Below are 21,742 nucleotides of genomic sequence, written 5' to 3'. Positions count from 1 at the left end.
GCCAACATTTCAACAATGACGACACTTCACAAAGTACTTCATTGGCTGTAAAGCACTTTGGGAAGTCCGGTGGTCGTGAATGGTGCTATATAAATGCAAGACTTTCTTTTTATTTAGCGGCAATCAGACACATTTGAATAGAGAAGAGTTATGGCCTATTTTCAGGCATGATTCCTTAATTTGACTTTGGGCCTCATTTCAATAATTTGGGCAAGCTACCAGTGCCTGTCGCGCCTCCAGAAACCCTTTTTAGAGGATCAATTTTGGTCCACCTGTGTTGTCAGCAGTGACCCTCGGGTAGGACTTGGTGGTGTGGGGAGGGTGGGGGGGAAGCACAATTGGAAGGGGGCTGATCGTGGGCTGGCAGCAGCGCTCAGTAGTGTTGTGGAGTCGGAAGGAGCAATCCTACTCTGTTTGGCTCCATGTCAAACTCTCCAATAACAAATTTTACTAAAATGTTTTTGTTGGTGGTCGCAGTTTAGCCACAGCTCGTTCCACTTTAGCAGTGGGGTTAACCAGGCGTTAGCCATCTCGGGGGAAAAATTGGGTTGCTTTGTGCCTCTCGTTAGTACTAATGGGGCGCAAAGCCCCTAGCGCCTGGGCATGACACCGCTAACGCCTCCCGTGAAATTGAGTGGGAGGTTAGCAGCGGCGGTAGCTAGTAGTGCCCCATGGCGCTGCGCCTCCGGCAATGACGTCATCACCGTGCGCAGCGCCCCGGCCGACAGGGTCAGGATGGCATTTTTGCAGCTGCGGTGGCGCAACTTAAAGGGCAGGTGCTGGGCGGCCATTTTCTTGTGGCCGCCTGCCAGCACCTGGCCCCCTTCCACTTTTTTTCCCTGGGTCCCGGCTGCGATCGGTCAGCCTGGCACTCCTCTTGAGTGCCGGGCTGTTTTCCCGGCACCCTGCTCCCCGGTGGTCCAGCAGGGTCCCGGTGCGCACAGCGCTGGGCCCCTCCCCTTTAATCAGGAGAAGACCGGCAATGACGCGGCGCTACGTGTCGACGCACATGGCGCTGTTGCAGGTAGTGCCGCGATATTCAATGGTAACGCCCCAGGAAGGAGGGGGAGTGCTTCCAGTAGCGCCTCCTGCTTGGGGCACTACCACTGAATTTACGGCGCGGGGGCGCTAACTTTTTCGGGGAGCTAAAAGTTACCCCCCGACGAAGTTAGCGCCCCAAAGGGAGTGCCACCGAATTTTTGCCCCTTCATTTATTGTTTGGCACCGCATCCACCGGCTTGAACATCCACTCCCTCCACCGTCGCCTTCAGCAGCAGCAGCTCTCCAATCCGTGACCTCCACCACCTAGAAGGATCTAGGTGGACAAGATCACCTCCAAGTCACACACCATCCTGACTTGGAAGTATATCGCCGATCCTTCATTGTCGCTGGGTCAAAATCCTGGAACTCCCTATCTAACAGCACTGTGGGAGCACCTTTTTTTAAAATTCGTTTATGGGATGTGGGCGTCACTGGCAAGGCCAGCATTTATTGCCCATCCCTAGTTGCCCTTGAGAAGGTGGTTGTGAGCCACCTCTAGAACCGCTGCAGTCCATGTGCTGAAGGTACACCCACAGAACTGTTCGGGAGGGAGTTCCAGGATTTTGACCCAGCGACGATGAAGGAATGGCAATGTATTTCCAAGTCAAGATGGTGTGTGACTTGGAGGTGGTGGTGTTCTCATGCGCCTGCTGCCCTTGTCCTTCAAGGTGGAAGAGGTCGCGGGTTTGGGAGGTGCTGCTGCAGAAGCCTTGGCGAGTTGCTGCACTGCATCTTGTAGATGGTACACAGTGTAGCCACGGTGCGCCGGTGGTGGAGGGAGTGAATGTTTAAGTTCACTACATGGACTGCATCAGTTCAGGAAGAGGACCCACCACCACCTTCTCAAGGGCAACTAGTGGTGGGCAATAAATATCGGCCTCTTCAGCAACGTGTACATCGGAGGATTGATAATAAAAAATGTAAGGGGTCTATTCTGTGGTTTAAGCGGCCACCAGAGATGCCTGAAAAATCATTCAAGCCAATTTGAGGTTGGGCATATTTCAGGCGCCCTTAAGGCATTTTGGCCCCATTCTGCACCCAAAAAAATGTGCGGAGTTGGGACCAATTTCTCCCCCTTGCTCTCTCGACTCAGACAGGAAGAATGGCCTCTTGAGTGTGATAGCAGAGGACCCCAAGTGCCTGCTGAACTGTATCCCAGCATGAGTCAATGCCTTCGTGGAGAAGGGGAGCGAGAAAGAAAGAATATTGCTTTTTTAAAAAGAACTTGGGTTGCACTTTGAGAATGCCTTGGCTTCTTTATTTTTTAATACCATAAAATCCCCAAATGCTCAAATGACAAGTAGGTTTCTGACTCACTCTGCCAGCAGTAATCACTGTGCGCCGAGGGAGCCATGGTCAGAATTGTAGTTTATGGATTAAAAGCGGGAGAAACGTCCCATCCAAAAGACGGCACCACCAACAGTGCGGCACACCCTCGGCACTGCACTGGAGTGTCAGCCTGGATTACGTGCTCATGTTCCTGGAGTGGGGCTTGATCCCACAACCTTCTGACTCGTGGGCTCGACACACATGCCATCTTAAGGAGAGTCGATTCATGTGCTTAGGCATTTTTTTTTGTCTTAAAATACTCCTGTGCAGCACCTTGAGACGTTTTACTATGTTAAAGGCGCTATATAAATACAAGTTGTTGTTGTTTTCTTACCAGGCTGGTAAGTTTGTTGCATTCTAGATCTCCATCGCTTCCCAACAAAAGAGAATGCTAGGAAATTCATGTAAACCTTCTGAGCCAGTCCCATTCCAGAGAATGAGCACATAATCCAGGCTTATACTCCAGTGCGGTACTGAGGGAGCGCTGCACTGTCAGAGGGCCCATTTGCCCTCTCGGGTAGACGTACAAGTTCTCATGACACTATTCGAAGAAGAGTGGGCAGGGCGGGGGGTTGCGGGGGGGGGTTCTCCTTGGTGTCTTGGCCAATATTTATCCCTCAACCAAAATCACTAAAGCAGATTATCTGGTCATTATTGTTATAAATCTCATCATCAAGAAACTACTTATGAAATAACGCTGGTGGCGCCATCCAAGGAGTATAAATAATCGGGCGTGGGCCCCAGCTTGCTCAGGGACATTTTGTAAGACAAGGAGCTAGTGAAATACAACTAGACTTCCATGTTCTGAAACAAGTTGATTAAAGCCTTGCTTTATACTCAAACCAAGTGTGTAGTGAGTCAATTATCACATTGCAGTTTGTGGAAGCTTGCTGTGCGCTAATTGGCTGCCGTGTTTCCCACAAAGACTACGCTTCAGAAAGTACTTCATTGGCTGTAAAGCGCTTGGAGATGCCCTAAGGTTGTGAAAGCTGCTATACAAATGCAAGTTCTTTCTTTATAAAAGAAAATTCTCACCAGCCTAATTCAAGTCTTTGGTTCGGGAGCACAGCTTCGGTCAGCTGGGCTGGAAGATTCCGCTCGGAACTGGGATTCGGAGTAAATAATCTTCCGCCATTTCCACACGAGAATTTGGTTGAAATCCAAGCGTGAATTGACAAACACAAATTTACAGCCGTAGCTTTAGCATGGCTTCTGAAGCGAGTGGGACACTTGACAGCACTTTGCTTTTTTTTAAAAAAGCAGAGGGGAGCAAGGGCTTTACTATTGATAATCTTGCCTAGAAATCTTACAGGGCCCTGTGTAATAAAATGTAATCACACAATCTCTCCTTATTGGAGCCTACAGGACAAATAGTAAGTCCTCTTAGGTTTTTATTCCTCTCTTTTGTTTTGCTTGACAGTAGTAACATAGAATTTTTATCAGGTGACAGGTTTTGTTACTGCGGTTAATTAAAGCTACACTGTGCACAGTTACTATATGGTCTAAGGCTTGTAAACCCACATTTCCTAGTGCTTGGGATTCTAAAAACCCTCCTGCATAAGCTGTATGAATATGACTGAATTGAAACTGAGACCAACGAACCTTCCATTGCTTTCTTTTAATAAAATGTTCAAGCCCCCTTTTCCGATTACCATACAATGCACAGGAACCAAACATCATACACTCTTTGCCCTTTCTCTTTGTTGACACTGTCATTCTGGTGCTTGACAGTCCGTCAGGCCCGGGGAATCGATTGACGACAAGATTGATTAACGAAAACAAAGGATGCGATTTACTGCCGGGATTAGCAGAAAGAATTTTTTTTTTAAAAGCAGTATTCAATAGTTTAAAGGTTGCTGTTAGATAAGGATTTACATTTTTGCCTTGCTCAGTAATTGCTGAGCAGTGTCCCATTCTAAGAGGCATGAGCTGCAGGCAGTTTTGTAAACTCTATACAGCAGTGACCTCGAACCTTTAGAAATGTATTAAAAAATATGACACCACCAATAAAAACTCTTAATTTAGATGTGTACTACTTCATCACGGTTACTGTGACAGGGGACAGAACGTAGACCCAGTGCAATAATGTTTTTGCTCTGTTAAAACTGCATTAATGAGAACATCATTTTGGGGAACTAATTATTTCTATTTGTCTTGTGTCACGCTTTATAATTCCACTATATTAGCACAGGCAAAGCAAATTAATTGCTTTTGCAGAAGTTGAATCATTTCCAGCAACGAGCTCAAATTCACTTTCAGGCTCTTAATTACTGGCAGTACATTGTGTCAGAAAATTCTGTTGCTCCTTCCCACAGCACCTGGAATAGATCTATACTATATAAATATATGTCTATTAATATTATTTTAACGGGGTCGCTTGTTTAATGTTTTTTACGTGTGTGTGCAGGGAGTGCTCTGCTACGCTGGTCACACACCCAATCAAAGGGTTCATCACTTAAAGAGTTAAACTGCAGAGGGAAAAAAAGAACAAATCTCATCGAAGCAAAAAGGCAGTAATTAATGCCTCCCTTAATTGTCTTCATAAAATATTTGCATGTGCCTAATTTGCATAATGTGCATGTATTAATTAATCTTTCAAAGGTATTTTATGCTGAAAGAGGCCAAAATCATTTCTGTGTTTTATTCAACATCTAATTGAATATTTATCCTTTCTTTAAAGAACATTTGCAGCATTCAATGGCCCTGGTTTTGTTCTAATTTTCTTGTGAATAGCACTGAGAACTGCAAAATTCTAAATTATTTTAAAAAAAAATGAGTATAGCATTCCTCATATATTTGCAGAGCGTGTCCAATAGACCAGGTAGCATTGTCTCTGTCTATTCACAAATTGTTTCTAAATTTACCCGGGCCCCAGTAAATTCCTCCCTCATTGCATAACGCACAGCTTGAAGTTTATTGTGAAGCACTGATAGGAAAGGTAAGGGAGACCAACTGCAGCTCGGAGCTAGGTTTGACTAATTAAATGGCATTACAATTCCTATTACAAATAATTAATTTTTTTTTTTAACTTTGAACGCGGCAAGTATCCCTTTTAATTAGGCTCCACAGACTATTTTAAGCTATTGAAAGTGTATTAAGCTCTTTCATGAAGAAGTCCCTACAATGGTTCAAGCTGAGGTGTTTTTTTCCCCAACAATGTTAACCTTGTGGATGATGGTGACATTTACAAATGAGTGGATTCTGCTTTTCTAGGGTGCAATAAAATATTTGATGCTGATCGCTTTCTTTCTTTCAAACAAATATAAGGAGCAGTGGGAGAAGCTTAATGTATGTTAATGATGATGCGCTGTACAGTTGGCATTGGGGAACAATGCAGCTTCAACATCTTTCTCCAGCATAGACTTTCATTTGCCTTTGCCTAAGATGGTATTAACCTACACTCCTGTTAGGACTGCTATCCTGTAACTCTGCTGCACTTTCCCCTTTCCCTGTGGGCTGTGAAGAAAGAATCTGCAGCTTAAGATATTTTTCAATCAATTTATCCCACGGAATAAAAATGCCAGCTAGACAACCACGAGAATTTGATGCCTTAATAAGAGTTTTTGTATGAGCATAATGGGAAAGAGAATCACTTTGGCCTATTTTTATGGATATTGTTTGTCAGGTTCCTTGCCTTTGGGAGAATAGGATGTCCTGGACCCACCCCTCAGACAGGTGGGAAAGATCATTATTTTCCAAGTTGCAGACTTTTCCATGACGGACCAAGAGATTTGTTTTTGTGGGGTACTATTGGTTTAGCCAGTGTTTGACTCCCTGATGCCCATTACAACCTCCACCTGTCTCCCACCCACCACACCCCCAGCCCCCACCCCATCATCTCACCGATGGAGCACCATCGCTGCACAGTCCTTTGTTCAATTGTAATTTATTTTTATTAAATTATAAGATAAGAGTGCTTAACATGTTGGTACAACATTCCACGGTGTGTATTTTAACAGAAATGTTAACTTGTTTAAAGGACAGAGAACTCACATCAACACACAAAGTCTGCTAATTTTTGCCAGTATTAAATTTCTACCTTTAAGCGCCATTGATAAATAGTTCTATAATTCCATACCACATAATTTATGTAAAGCTTTGTAAAGAATTCTTGACGAATTGGGATTGGTACCTTTCAAACACTTTGGTAGAATTGAAAAGTACAAATTAATCCCAGAGTCCAATAATTTCTTGCCATAATAATTCCTAACATTAGGTTAGGGAAAGTTAGCCCTAGATGTTGATTTAGTCAGATTCTGATGTCTTGGCTCTAAATCTGTGATATGGCAGATGTGATTTGATTATTTATAAGTTTATAAGTATGTATAGCACTTTCAAAATCAGAGCATGGCTCTGATAGTAGGAATTATACATTTTTAATTACAGCACAGTAATGTCCTCTTTATCATCTTCATCTGGGAGTAGAGCACCTCTCTTTTGAGTTCAAAATACCAAACAATTAATACTTTGCTGCTGGGTATTTGAATCTGCAACTCTCTTCCGGCTAGCTGACATGATAGTTAAAGCCCTTATTGGCAGGTCAAAGGTTCTTTTTAACCCCCATTTTCTCCCACCTCTCCTGAATAGTTGAGGGAAGAGACCAATTCACCTTTTAAGGGAACAGCGAGTAAGCATTTAAGCAGAGGAAGATGCACTGCTACTGCAAGAGAGAGCTGGGTAGTGGGATTATTTTTAGATTGCTCTAGCAAAGGCAGACTGAAGCTCAGCGTACGTACTGGAGGAATGGCACTGTTTTCCATTTTGGACACCCAGACCTGGACTTTCTGCCAATCTTTGGGCAGATCTGAGGTTGCCAGAGGTGTAAAGTTGCTTGGGGGCATGTGCTGCTCAATGTTTCAGTGCACCGTTTCCCATCTTCCACTGCATTGCCCATGATTTGCATCTTTACAACGCTGAATGCAAACGATGCCTGTGAGGCATTAGGCGCCAACTTGTGCTGAGTTGTGGACGGTCTTGTACCACGGGCCCATCTTTATTTGGAATTGGGTCGAGACTGCCCAAAGTCATTGTCCAGCCATCAAAGAAAGAAGGGGATTCATCCCATCAATCGCTGCTCAATTAAAACCCAGCTCTTAGAAGTGAAAAGACAGCATTGGAAACCTATCACTGGCGGGCCATTCCCCATTGGGAGCATGGAATTGGTAAGTTTACCCAATAAATCCTGGATTTTTCTACATTATGCCTGCTCTCCCACTCGTGGTCATGGCTCTATCTCATACACCTTGAATAATAAGCACCGTCCTAGCTGGCAAAGCCAGTAACACCCTGTGGTCAAGTAACAAAAAGAAAGGCACAGGTTGAGGCATGGACATGAGGTTAAATTCACGAAGCCTTTGCTCCCTTTGGGAAGTGCCCTTGAAGGGAGTGCAGGTCGGAGAACCGGTTGAGTTTGGATTCCCCCAGTATTTTGAGGCTGCAGAAAAACGAATGAGCAATTCAGTGTAACTTGTCTATGATTCAAAATAATGGTGGGAATGAACCTTGACGCAGAGAATTGCCGTCTCTGTCCAATCTGGGAAGGCCTCGTGTAACTTTTGTCATGATCTTGTCAAATAGATGAGCACAATTGCATCATCACATGGTGCACTTCCAAACCAACGGAAAGGAAATTTGCCAATCCCATGTGTTGTAGCTCCATCCCCAAACCTTGCTTTGTTTGAGCGCAGCTCCGTGCTGGGAGTGCTGCATCAGTGCATTTACCTTGAGAGTGGTGAGCTCTTTACTCCACAGTGGGCTTGTGTTTCAGAGAGGAATTGCACCGAGAACTGACAAACTCAACCCACATCAGGCTGGCAGATTCCAGTGCCAGCTATTGCTGGGTGCCGTGGGAGCTTGAGGTGCCAGTCCTAGACACTGTGCTGCTTGGGGAGTTTTCAACCTTCTTTCCTGAACACACAAGCCACTTAAGTAAGAGAAGATCATGCAATACTATATCATACAGAGCAGGACAATGAGATAAAGAGCTACAGTGCAGTGGCACAGAAACAATGCTGAGCTAAAGAATCACAGGTTCTGGCCTGCAGGTGTTTTGAAATACTAGGATGAGTGTGTCATGAAAGCTACCTTTGGTTTGTAAAAGTACCTATTGTGTAATGACTCCATTGAACAGCTTACATTGTTTCTGAAATGACAGCCTCATTTTTTTTGCTGCATAAATGAGGACCTATTTCCATTAATCACTAATTACTCAATTATAAGAGTTACAGCAGTCTGTAAGGCTAATTCATCTATCGGAAAATTTGGATCAGATTAATTAAACCATACACCTACTTTGCTTTTGCCATTTTACTTGGAACAGAACAAACTTTGATGCACACATCCACTTGCAACACTGCACATGCACTTTATAATCAGGTTGAAAGAATTTGCAAATTTAGTAAATGGAAATAGTGGCGTGAATTGTCCGGCTGTGGAATAACCTCACTGCTATGAATTGTGGAGGCATTGTGTGGCCTCAGTTTCAAAACTCTCCACTAACAGATAACCAAAGTAGTGATTGATCAGTCCCTATACTAGACCTGGACTAGCACTGGTATCGCAGGTACTTAAATGAGGCCTGTATATTTCTTGTCCAAAATGCCCCACTACAGATCGTTAAACTAGCATTCTGTAGCTGCCTGTAACATGTGAAAGAGAATTATTCTTATCAACACATAGATATAGATTTGCATAGAATATACAGCACAGAAACAGGCCCAACCAGTCCATGCCGGTGTTTATGCTCCATTTGAGTCTCCTCCCATCCTTGCTCATTTAACTCTACGGCCTAGAAATTCAGTATAGCCACTTTTGGGGCGGTAAAGTCGGGCGGGCGCTAAAGTTAGCGCCCGCCGGAAAGTGGAGGCCACTTCGCCGAAATTCAGTAGCTTTGGCCAAGGAGTTTGGGCGAGCGCTGAAACTGGCGTTGCACTCCTATCTTTAGGCGCTAAGCCGGCGGTGCAGACTGATAACACCGAGGCCGGGCGCAGCGCAGGTGCGGTCATGTTTTGATTGACAGCAGACACCCTGACGCCGGCCAGCTCTTAAAGGGGGAAGGGTCAACTTTGTCTGCAGCCACGCCCTGGATAGTGGAGCCCTGCAGCTAGGCCTGAACACTGCTGGTGGACCCAAATAGCGCCTGAAGCCATGCAGAAGGCCCGTGAACGAGCGCAGCGCTTCTCAGAGCATGCTTTGAGGGTGCTGCTTAGGGGGTTGGAAAAGAACAGAGAGATCTTGTGCCCGGACAGTGGCAAGAAGGCTCCCAGGAGGCAGTACAGGAGAGCCTGGAGGGAAATCGCCCAGAGGGTGTCAGCCAACAGCGATGTCCCCAGGACTGGTGACCAATGCCGCAAGAAGTACAACGACCTCAGTCGGTTGGTCAGGGTGAGTACCCTTTCCAGTGTCCTCCTCATCCTTGCATGTGCACCTCACATTATGGGCAAAGGGACCTCAAAGGCCTAATGGCCAGCCCTCCTCCCGCAGCTATGGCACTGGCATGATCATCAATAGCACTCTCTGCACTTAACACACCGGCCAAGCTATTCGACCATGGGAGGCAGTGCACACAACAACAGGGCACCACACTGTACTTAGAGGCCGTCCTTTCTCTTGCAGGCGAAGCTGGCGCGGAATTTGAAGAGCCAGACTGTCACCGGGGGAGGCCGTCCCCAGTTCCAGCAGCTCAGTCAGCTGGAGGAGAGCGTGGCTCGACTCATGCGTGGCCGGGTGACTGGCCCCGTTGCTATTGGAGATGCCAACCCTGTGCTGGGACCCAATGGTAAGGACATGACCGTTTGGACCTCTCTGGTTCCCCTTGCGCTTCAGATCTACATCCTTTGCCACTGTCCCACCAATGCGCATCATGGCACCACTCATGCCTCCCTCGCTGACGCCCTGTCCTCACTCTCCAGCTACTCTTGTGCCTTCCTGCTTTCAGCTGGTGAGGAGGAGGTCCCTGAAGCTGAGAGTGTCAGTCCCTCGGAAGAGGAGGACGACGAGGACCAAGAGGAAGGCGGCACATCGGGGGAACCCTCATCCGCGCCAGGGGATGGCAATGGAGGGGACACGTCTTGCCTGGAGGAGAGCCAGGGGGAAGTGTTGCAGGGGGGTGTAGCTCCTGGGCCCAGTGGCGTCCAGGCACGCGGGAAGGGTCGGGCAGCACGGCTGCCTTCTCCCCAGAGGGGGGAAGTGTTGCAGGGGAGGGCAGTTCCTGGGCCCAGTGGCGTCCAGGCACGCGGGAAGGGTCGGGCAGCATGGCTGCCTTCTCCCCAGAGGGGGGAAGTGTTGCAGGGGAGGGCAGTTGCTGGGCCCAGTGGCGTCCAGGCACGCGGGAAGGGTCGGGCAGCTCGGCGGCCTTCTCCCCAGAGGGAGAGTCCGCCCTCCAGTCCGGAGACGGTCCTCGCCCAGGAGGTGCGCCTCCTTGATGAAATGTCCGCGGCCTCGGAGCGGCGCCACAACGAGTTCATGGGGGTTGTGGGACAGTTGCCTCAGGCCATTGAGTCCCTGGCTCATAGTGTGGCCAATTTCGGGGACTCACAGGCCAGGGGTGTCGAGCAACTCGCGGCAGCACAGGCCAGGGGTGTCGACCAACTCGCGGCAGCACAGGACGCGAGTCGCGAGTTCATGAGTGGTGCCGTCCAGACACTGGCTGATCTGATGCGGGCACAGACCAGGGCTGTTCGCGCACTCACTTCTGCCACACTCGCTGTGTCACGGAAGCATCGCCAGGGCACCCGCCGCCCTGCTGCAGCACAGCGGTCTGGCCTTCACCAGATTGCTGCATTTGCTGCAGTGCCAGGCCGGCCGAGTGCCAGTGTCTCTGGCGACCAGCGAGCGCCTGGCATCAGCCAGCTTGCCCCCATTGCTGCAGCCGCCACTGCCACTCCCCCAGCCAAGGTGCGATGAGCTGCTGGAGAGACTGATGCTGGCCAGCCACAGCTGCAGCAGTCAGCAGCCGGCCCCTCCAGGGCCGGACCTCGTCTAGGCCGACCCCCAAGGGCATCTGCCGTCACACATTGTGCCCCTCAGGAGCCTTCCCCCAGCCTTGCAACACCCACAGGGCCCAGGTTGAGGCGGAGCAACAGGTCGGGCAGGGGCCGGAGAAGCCTGCACAAGGACTCGCCCTCTCGACACACCAAGTAGAGTGTGTTGCCAACTGTTTTTTTTTATATGGGGGTGTTTGTGTTCTGGAGGGGGGGGGCTTATTTTGGTAAGGCCGAGGATGAAGGCCAATTGGAAGGACAATTTTTGTTATTCCTCCCCAGGTTGTGGGAGTGAGATATGTTTTTGACTGTTTTTTGGGGGTCTTGTCTGTTTTTCTGTTTCATGTGGGAAGGGCCCTGAGTTTGTTAAATAAAGCTTTTTATTTATTCAGCTTGTCCAGGTGTCATGTTTCAAGTGGTTGTTGCGTTAACCGGCTGAGGGCCTGCGGAGCGGCTGCATTCAGGTGCGTTCATTGCCACAAGCCATTCCCTGACAGGGGGCCTAGAAGTGTCGTTCAATAAGCCGCCGGCGGACGGCCCTTGGACCTTGTGGCTCCCTCCTGGGCTGGTACTCCTCCTCCTCCTCCTCCTCCTCCTCCTCATGGTCCTCCTGCTCGTCCTCCTGAGGTGGTGGTCCAACACGAGGTGGCAGTGCCTGAGTCCTGCGGATAGCCAGGTTGTGCAGCATGCAGCAAACGACGACGAACTGGGAGACTCTATCCGGCGAATACTGTAGAGATCCGCCGGAACGATCTAGGCAGCGGAACCGTTGCTTGAGGATGCCAATCGTTTGCTCTATGATGTTCCTTGTGGCTTGATGGCTTTCGTTGTATGCCTCCTCTGCAGGGGTCCTGGGCGCGCGGAGCGGGGTCATGAGCCATGTACACAAAGGGTAGCCCTTGTCCCCAATAAGCCATCCCCTTGGTGGAGGCTGTGCCTCGAACATGTCAGCCACAGTAGTCTGGCGCAGGATAAATGCATCGTGGCTGCTTCCTGGAAAGCGGGCATTGACAGCTAGGATGCGCTGCCTGTGGTCACACACCAGCTGTACATTGAGGGAATGGTAGCCCTTCCGGTTGCGGTAATCCTCGGCATTGTCGATAGGTGCCCGCATAGCCACATGCGTGCAGTCAATGGCGCCCTGCACCATGGGGAAGTCGGCGATCCTGGCAAATCCGACTGCACGCTGCTCCTGCCTCTCTAGGGTCATGGGGAAGGAGATGAATTGGTGTCTCCTTGCGAAAAGGGCATCGGTGACCTGCCGGATGCAGCGATGCACGGCGAACTGGGAGATGTTCGCTATGTCCCCAGCAGCGGCTTGGAAGGAGCCGCTTGCATAAAAGTTCAGAGCCACCGTGACCTTCACTTCCACCGACAGAGACGTCCTGCACATCAGCTGTGGACGCAGATCTCTGTGAAGCAGCTGGCAGATCTCTGCAACCACCTCCCTTCTGAAGCGCAGCCTCTTAACACAATGCGCGGCAGTCATGGTGAGATAGGACACCTGCTGCCGGTATTCCCTGAGTGGGTAAGGCCTACGTTGCCGACGCCTGATGGCCCCTCTGCGTCTAGGCATGGCTGGCCCTCTCACGCAGCGTCTGCGAGCCCTTCGCACATAATGCTGGAACTGAGGGTTGGAACCCCATGCAGCCCCCATAATAAACTTGCAAACAGTGAAATCACAATGAGTCTAATTTCAAAGCTCTGGCCAGAAGCCAAAAATACCTCTCCTATGTTGTCCCAAATCAGTAAGGTCTGTTCCTTGGTCTCTGTCCAGAAATCCAAAGCACTAAAGTCATTGCAGCAAAATGGCTGGCCTTTATAGTTCAGTCTAAGTGCCCTTTAATTAGCGCTCCCCGAGGCCCGCAGGGCCTCTGCTGCGTTCCAGTTCACAGTTCTTAACAGCGCCACGCCCACATTGGGCGGGCGCCACTGAATTTCCGGTTTGGGGCGCACAAACAGTGTTGCACGACGAAATGACGTCATAAGCTGCGCGCGCAGCTGAGCGGGCGCAAACACTTTGCGCCGGCGCTAAATGTCAACTGAAGTTGGGCGTAGGCGCAGATCGGCCTGCGCCTGGGCGCTAAGTGCCTAGCGCTGGAAATATACCCCTCTTATGGCGTTAACGGCTGGCGAACGCAACTGAATTTCTAGGCCTACCAGTTTAACTTCTATTCCTTCCTCCCTCATGTGTTTATCTAGCTTCCCCTTAAATGCATCTATATTATTCGCTTCAACCACTCCCTGTGGTAGCGAGTTCCACATTCTCACCACTCTCTGGGTAAGGAAGTTTCTTCTGAATTCCCTATTGGATTTCTTAGTGACTATCTTTTATTAATGGCCTCTAGTTTTGCTAACACAGCCGTTGGAGGCGAAGTGGTGACTTATTAGGGCAAAATTTCAGAGACACTGCTCCCAGTGTGGAGTCTTGTTCGATGAGAGGATGGACTGAGGAATCGGTGCAGGTAGCACCCTGCTCTCTGATCTGAACTCTCATCAAATAAGACCCCACGCCGAGAACAGAGTCTGCAAAGATTTACCTCAGTGTCCCTTTTTAGAAAACAGCAGATCCCAAATTTGCAAAAAGAAACACTATAAGTACTGAACCCACGTCGTCCAACAATGAAGCCATTCAGTAGAGATGAGTAACGGGCCACTTATCAAGGCAGAGATAAATATGAATCTCTTATTTTCCCCTTCAGTTTGTGTCAATGTACAATTTCAATTCCACATTTTTTTTTTGTTGTGGACCATTTCTGTCATTTAGGCAAATTCTAATTTCATGATTATTCATTCTTGTCCCTATCTGTCTGTCTGCAATACAAGAAGTCTTGCTGTAAATTGTGAGTAGGCATTATGTTTGAGTGCTACTCTTTCCAGGTACTTTTCCAGATAACAGAGGGATCTTTGGAATTTACTCGAATCAGGAAAACAGCATTCAGTTCTAAACCTTGCACAGTACTAATTGAACTATCAATTAGCAAACGGATTCCTCAATACCCAATTTCCAAGTGTGCCACCAGGCCATGTTAAATGCAATCCTCAAAACAACCGAGCATCCTGACAATCTTGTACAATAAAAATTGCAATTTGATTTATTACCTCACGGTAAAACAATGGTCCCCATAATCAGCACAAGAGTCATTCAAATAGCACCCACGTTATTGCTCAAATGCGCAGTGAGATTTGTTGGGTCACGCTACCGTTTTATTTTTAAAGAAAGTGTCTCACCCTTTAATGAAAATTGCACAGCATCTCTGTTCTGGTGCTTGAATAGAAATCACAAGAACGCAATGCCGTGGAGGTTAATGGCGAACTGCTTTAATTAGTCCTGCTGTTGTCTTTCCCTGGAATTGCTCAAGTTCTGTTGACACCAGGCGCAACAACAGTAGCCAAGTTCATAAGGTAATAGAAAAGATTCATAAAAACTGGGCCAGCTGTTCCTCGCGCACTGTTTAGTGACATGCCCTTTTAGTGTCTATTTATATATTTGCAACTTACTTTTAGTGTCAGATGTTCTTGAGGGTGACATTAAACTTGTTGAGGTGACATAATTCTTCTTAAATATTTTACCATGCTAAAAGTTAAACTCCCATTCTCCATGTTTCCTGCCTTGATTCCATAGCACTCCTTTGTACATCCTTCCCGTCTCTGTCTCTATCGAAAATTCCTAATGATTTAAAAGGAAAGCCGAACCAAAAAAAATCGCTACATTTGTTTTAACAATCCTGCTCACCTCTAATTAACCACTTCCTGTTTTAAGTAATCTTAATAAAAGGGATTAGGAATTTGTACCAAGCCATTGCCAGATGTTCACTGATGTTTGTTTGCTTTTTTATTTTGACTTCTCCCAGCTGCGCTACCAGCTCCTGATGGAACATTGCCACTTGTTTGTCATCAGCTTCCTTTGTGTTGCCTAAAAAAAAATGATTAGCGCGCCAGGTTAAGGCGCGACTGTGAAATGAACTAGGTTTTTTTTTCCCCCTCTAGGCTCAGTAGTGTTTAAAAATAAACCCCAGCCTTCAGATACATCCAGAGGAGGCAGGCCAGGCCGAACAGATGCTGCTAATGGCTGTAGCACAAGTGGGGCTATAGGCATTCAGACCCGCACGTCGGCCCGAACTTTCAGATGGACAGAGCAGCTCTTCCATTTCAGGTGTTGGGGAAAATAAAGAAAGACACTAGTTAATTCCGGCCTCTTGCGCATCCCCCCGATTTCCATTGCTGCACCATCGGCGGCCGTGCCTTCAGCTGCCTGGGATCTCGGCTCTGGAATTCCCTCCCTAAACCTCTCCGCCTCTCTTTCCTTCTTTAAGACGCTCCTTAAAACCTACCCCTTTGGCCAAGCTTTTGGTCACCTGTCCTAATATCTCCTTATGTGGCCCGGTGTCAATTTTTGTTTGATAATCGCTTCCGTGGAGTGCCTTGGGACTATTAAAGGTGCTATATAAATGCAAGTTGTTGTTGTAGTGAGAAAATAGCTACCAGAAGGAGCCCATTGGTTTTAAAAAAACTGGAGATTCAGCTTATTAAGTACTTTTTGCGGTGAGTACAGCTCTTTTAAGCTGAATGGCTGTAAACTCTGATATGACCGAAATTATAATGTAAAAAGCTATACAGGGACCTTATCTGTTCAAACCACGGCAGGTGGGATATATTTTACACTTGACATCTTAAAGGCATGCAACATTCATCCATCTGTTAGGAGCATTATGCAAACATGCTGATAGAGGATATATTAGCTTTTATACAGGACCCAGTGACAGCAGATTAAACCTCACTATTCTGGAATGGAGTGTATTACAAATCTATCAGCAAATGCATTTCTGTAGTAGTCTCCTAAATATTCAAATACTGGTATCCTGCAGATAAAGCAGTTTATTTTGTACCTAACTTGAAGGGTGAAACAGTAACACTGTTTGAGAATAACTGATTGATGCGGGTGTCTAACGAAGCTCAAAAAACAATCGTAGTGTTCTGATGTACCATAAACCACAATAGCGATTTAATTGGCATCAGATCCCCTTTGCACTTACACTTCAAAGGAAAAAAAATTGCAGGGCTATGGGGAAAGAGCAGGGAGTGGAACTAATTAGATAGCTCTTTCAGAGAGCCAGTACAGGCACGATGGACCACATAGCCTCCTTCTGTGCTGTTATTCTATGATTCTTCCATGAGAGATACCATCACTTCTGTTCCTACTGTTGAGAATCTGAAGGAATGTCCTTGCCTGTGATGCTGAATCTGCCCTGCATATGCTGGGGTGTTGCACCCCTGTACAGTGCAGCGGTTACCACACTGGAAAAGCTCACATTTGTTCTGAACACAATGCGGCTTTAAGCGTCTTTACTGCGTTAATGAACTGTGCCCATTTGTGGAGAGAAAATTCTTCCATTTTGTAATTATTTGTGTGGTGCCAGCAGTCGAGGTCTGCTCACCCCGTGATCTTCATTCTCCCACGCACCTGGTGACGTAAGAAAACTACTAGGCACTTGGTCTAAGCGTTAAACAAAGCTTTAATCAACTGTTTTACAACATGGAGGTCTAGTTGTGTCCTTCACTAGTTCCTGTTAAGAATGTCCTGCGCAAGCTGGGCCCGTGCCCGAGTATTTATACTCTCCCTGGACAGCGCCACCCGCAGACCGCTCGGTATTATTTCATAAGTCTTTCTTTCATGAATGACTGATTCATGTCACCTGGTATAGATTCAACTTCAGTTAAACCTGCCATGTAAATCCCATATTCCAGAGTCAGACTATGACAGAAGCTTACATCTCTATCCATGGAATCTGGAGTTCCCTTCTAGCATGGCCTTTTCCTACCTTGATTTGTGCCATCTAGCATCATGCTACAATATGTTCTTGTTGATTGCTTTTAATTTGCCTCTTTCCCTCCTCCTCCCACAGGTCCCAATTTTCTCTTCCTTTTCTGAAGGCAATGCCTTACCCTGGGTTGGAGTTCTACAGGTACCAGCGACCCTTTAGTATCTCACGGCAATAGTCTCTTTTTTATGTTAGCCGGCATTGGCAGAGTACTTGGCCATGGCATTATGACCATAACATGACAGCTAAGCTCCATCATCCCCCTCACTTGACGGCCACACCCAGACCACTTTCCTGCACAGTTCATTGAATAGTGATCAGGAGCAGGAACGCTGACTGAATTTTACCCTCTCTGGCCCAGTGTTGCTGACACCATTGTAGCTCCTACAGTATCATCATTGTGCAACTGTATTTTTTTAATTCATTCATGGGATGTGGGCGTCGCTGGCAAAACCAGCATTGCCCGCCCCTAATTACCCTCGAGAAGGTGATGGCTTGCTAGGCCATTCAGGAGGAACTTAAGAGTTAATTAACCACATTGCTTTGGGTCTCGAGCCACATATAGGCCAGACCGGGTAAGGATGGCAGATTTCCTTCCCTGAAGGACATTAGTGAACCAGATGGGTTTTTACGGCAATCCGGTAGTTTTCATGGTCACCATTACTGATACTAGCTTTTTTTCCCCAGATTTATTGAATTAACTGAATTAATATAACATATAAATGAACTCCAAAGGATCTGTCCCAAATTAGTGTAAATTAGGAATGGGCAATAAATGCTGACTTTGCCAGTGACGCCAACATCCCGTGAATGAATTAAAAAAACATTAGGAAACGTTGCATGTCTTTGTTAGCAGATAGACTCAAAAGGGTAAAGGTCACATATATAAATTCTCCACCATCCTGTTGGCCTATATGGAGGAGCACTTTCTAACCTCTGAAACCGGGTCCATAGGTTGTTGATTAAATTTAGGTCATCAATTTGTGTTTTTATTTTTCAGATGGACGGATGTATCTGAAGTCATCTGTCATGTACTGAGACAACTGCGCAGAAACACGCCACATGACACGAAAAGACAATTAGGAACACGGAAAAAAAATGTACAAAAAGACGAAACAAAGTCCTCCACGAACAAGTGGGTTAACTGCGCTTTCGAGACAGCTTTACCCAGTCTGCATAACTATGTTACTTTGTCATCCATGCAATGTTTGATGTATTACCGCGACAGTCCTCTCCAGCAATTGATTTCGACGGCAGAACTCTCTAAAACACACACTGCTGCTGAAGATGAAACAACCAAACTCAAATAGTGACTGACTACCTTCAGGAGGTCACTGCTGGCGGAGCACACAGAAATAAGTGGCTCAAACGCGAGCTTTGTGCTTTTTTGGGGGACTAAATTATGACCAGTGCTGACAAGTACAGTGTTAAGCACATCACGCAAAAAAAAAATCACCAGTAGTGAAAAAGAAGCGAACAAACTTTTTTTTTAAATTTTGTTTTCTTTCCTCCCCTCCCTCTCTTTCTTGTTGTTAACGTTGCTGTGTTCAAACCAGCAAGAAAGCTTCTGGACTGTCCTTTTCCTGAATTCGATGGAATTTTAATCATAGAGCTGGGAGGTTATTACCAATCAAACCACGCCACACCAATGTTGTGACAAACAGTAGATTGAGTGTTTCAACAAGGGGGAGAAGAAGGAGCGAGAGATGGAGGCCCCTTGGATATTCAGGCAAGACTTACAGCAACAACAGAAGATAAACCTGGCATTGAAATTTCTCAGCTTTAGGAAACAAAATTGGGGGGAAAAACACCCACAAGTGAATGTAAGTTGTTTTAAAAGTCACAAAATTATATTTGTGTGTTCCACACAGATATTTGTGAATACTGTTTGCTTCTTTTAGCCAAGCTACTGGTCATGTGTATATAATGACACAGGGAGGTAATGTGTATGCAGTAGATTACTAGAGGAAAAAAAAAACACAGTACTTTTGAAATTTAGATGCTGATATGTTTTGTCACTCTGTATGTTCCAGAAACTGCAATTTTTAGTTATAAAGCTCATTAACGAAGCATGCAGGCATGTAAATATTTGTTCTCAAGTCACAGTATTACTGAACGGGATCCTTGGCGTCTTGTCGTGCGCCTCTGCAAAGTCAGCAGGGTGGGTCGAAAGCCCCCCCCCCCCGCCTGCCACTCACGTGAGGAGAGCTTGTCTCTGCTCTCTGGTACAGAACTGATGATCTTAATTAAGATTGGTGGCGGCTGCAGCGAGTTGGATCAAAATGCCACAGAAATGTTTCTCTCTCGGTTTTTATTTTTTAATTATTATTATTTTCGCGTCACCTTGAAGCGTTGCTCTTCAAAAACAAAATAGGAACTTTGCGACACTTGATGTAACAGTTGAAACAAAAAAAAACCCTAGCTGAGTGGTGAGTTGAAGTCTGTATTTTCCCTGTGTAATAGGGAAGGATGGTTATGTGTAATTATCACTGTCTTTGATAAACTGTGTGTTCACCTTTGTGCAAATAATTGGAAGTAAACTCCAACACAGTGCTAATTTGCTAGTGTAGCTTTTTCTCTTCATTTTGCCTTTGTTCACTGCCATGGTAACCCTTAAAAGACTGTCCATGCAACAAAAAAAAACAAACTGCCGCTGTTGACCTTAGTGCACAGAACAAGTCAAATTGTACTTTGTCATTTTTCATGGTCATTGGTGAACTTTGACCCGCCAGATCAGACAAGCTGGTAGGTGTTACAAGGCCCTCAGAATTCTTTCAGGTACATCAGCTTGACAATGCTTTCCCTTGCCAAAGGACCATCTATTCGATTGGGCTTGTGAAATCTGGTTGTATTCTTCAAGCAGTTTTTTTTAATGAGAGATATATTAAACTTGAAAACGCAGCAAACAGGTCAGAAATATAGGATTAAACACCAGTGCAGGGGAAAAAAATGATCAATGTTGTTATGAGCCTGACTGAATCTACTGGCTTGTTTTCGATATAGAAACAACATCTAGATATTTGAAATGATCTAAGGGCAATTCTGATTTAACCGGATCCCGGAATCTGGCAGCAAGATATCTTTTGAATATACAGAGCAACATTGAACTCAGCATGAGGTTTAGTACCTAGGTGGTGATTATGGCATGACAGATATCTGAAGAAAGATAACATGCAAATATAGCAGAATAGGTGGCACCCGTGCGATAATCGAAGGCATTATCTGGCGGGTGAAGGGATGCCACTTTTCCATTGGCGCATGCCCATCTCCCATTACTCTGCTTTCCAGGCACAGCATCGCAAGAGTTGCAAAAGGGAGGAAAAAAGGGAGCTCTTTGTTTTTCTTTTTAGCCGCGATGGTCTTGAAAGGGTTAACAGCTGTCTTGACGTGCGTTCTGGTAAGGAAAGCAAACTTAATTGTCCATGTGATTTTTTTTTAAGACAGAAAAAAAGATATATAAAAAACTCTTACCTAGCATTTGTTGTTCCTCTGCTCCTTGCATAGAGTCTTTATTTTATTGTAGATCACCCCGGGACAATTACCAAACAGGACATTGCCCACTGCCCCCCCCCCCCCCACCCCGCCCCCACCATAGAGATAGTACAAGTGCGGTGACTCGCATCTCAACAGTTAGCATGCTACTGTCAAGACAATAGACAAAAACCATACCCGGCCAATCTAAACAGGACATTCCCACATTCCAGTTAGCACACCATACGAGTGGCTGGCACTTTGATGGTTAATAGCCTGTCATCTTTTGTTGACCTGTTTGAGATGCCAAATCCTTTGGTTTTGAAAACAGAAGTGAGAAGGGTAAAATGAAGCTCATAGGAACCCAGTACTGGGGAGGGTTTCCAAAAGAAAGAATATTATTGCAGGTTTTCAAGCAAAAAGTTGTAGGAAGGTTGTGTTGTAGGTTGATTTTTTTTTTACAAAAAGAATTCCCCCAATTCTGTTGTTTATTAAACTCTGTTCATTGACTCTCAGTACAATACATTTTCATGTTATTGTTTATTTACTTTCTATCTTGAACATATTAATGTTTAGGTATCCTGTATTATAACCACATTTGCGCTCTATGCAAGCCTTTGGAACAGAACACACTCATCTTCAACTAGGACATACGAAAATTGTCTATTTTTATCTATATATTTAAAGTTTTCTAAAAAAAAAAGGTTATTACGAATTTTGTTGTACAAAATCTGTACAAAAAAAAATCTGTTTTTACATCATATTGCAAGAAATCGAGATTTTTCTATGGTAGCTTAGTTACTTGAGCCTGGTTTAAATGTGAGAACCACGTTTACTGTATTGTATTTAATTTTCTTTCTTTTCAACAATCTGCTAATAAAATTGTCTGAAATCTCCATTTGACGCCTACAAATTGATTTGTGTCCTTCCATTGAGCCCTCAGACAGTTTGTCTGGCTCATTCCTGTCCTGGCTGAGGTTTTTCTTTCAGTAAGTACAGTGTTACTAGTACACGAAGGACATTTGCCGGGCTATGGGGAAAGAGCAGGGGGAGTGGGACTAAATTGGAGAGCTCTTTCAAAAGGCATGGTGGGCTGAA

General features: G+C 46.0%; 1 protein-coding gene across 9 annotated transcripts in view; it reads left to right on the top strand.

Annotated features, from left to right (window-relative positions):
• dachd (dachshund d) overlaps positions 1 to 21,540 on the top strand; it is an 809,797-nt gene extending 788,257 nt beyond the window's left edge. For 7 of the 9 annotated variants that reach the window (XM_085998474.1, XM_085998472.1, XM_085998467.1 and 4 more), the window contains one exon: positions 9,985 to 10,166. In XM_085998474.1, the coding sequence (XP_085854600.1) occupies positions 9,985 to 10,151 (167 nt within the window). In that variant the 3' untranslated portion in view covers positions 10,152 to 10,166. Of the gene's footprint in view, positions 1 to 9,984; positions 10,167 to 17,257; positions 17,318 to 18,173 lie in introns of those variants that run through there. The other 2 variants (XM_085998470.1, XM_085998469.1) reach the window with 2 other exon arrangements.
• The last annotated feature ends 202 nt before the right edge of the window (positions 21,541 to 21,742 follow it).

Source organism: Somniosus microcephalus, chromosome 10 (assembly GCF_052327205.1).
Source record: "Somniosus microcephalus isolate GS21.2 chromosome 10, FLI_Smic_1.0, whole genome shotgun sequence".
NCBI classification, from domain to species: Eukaryota; Metazoa; Chordata; class Chondrichthyes; order Squaliformes; family Somniosidae; genus Somniosus; species Somniosus microcephalus.
This window is presented reverse-complemented; position numbering and strand designations above follow the sequence as displayed.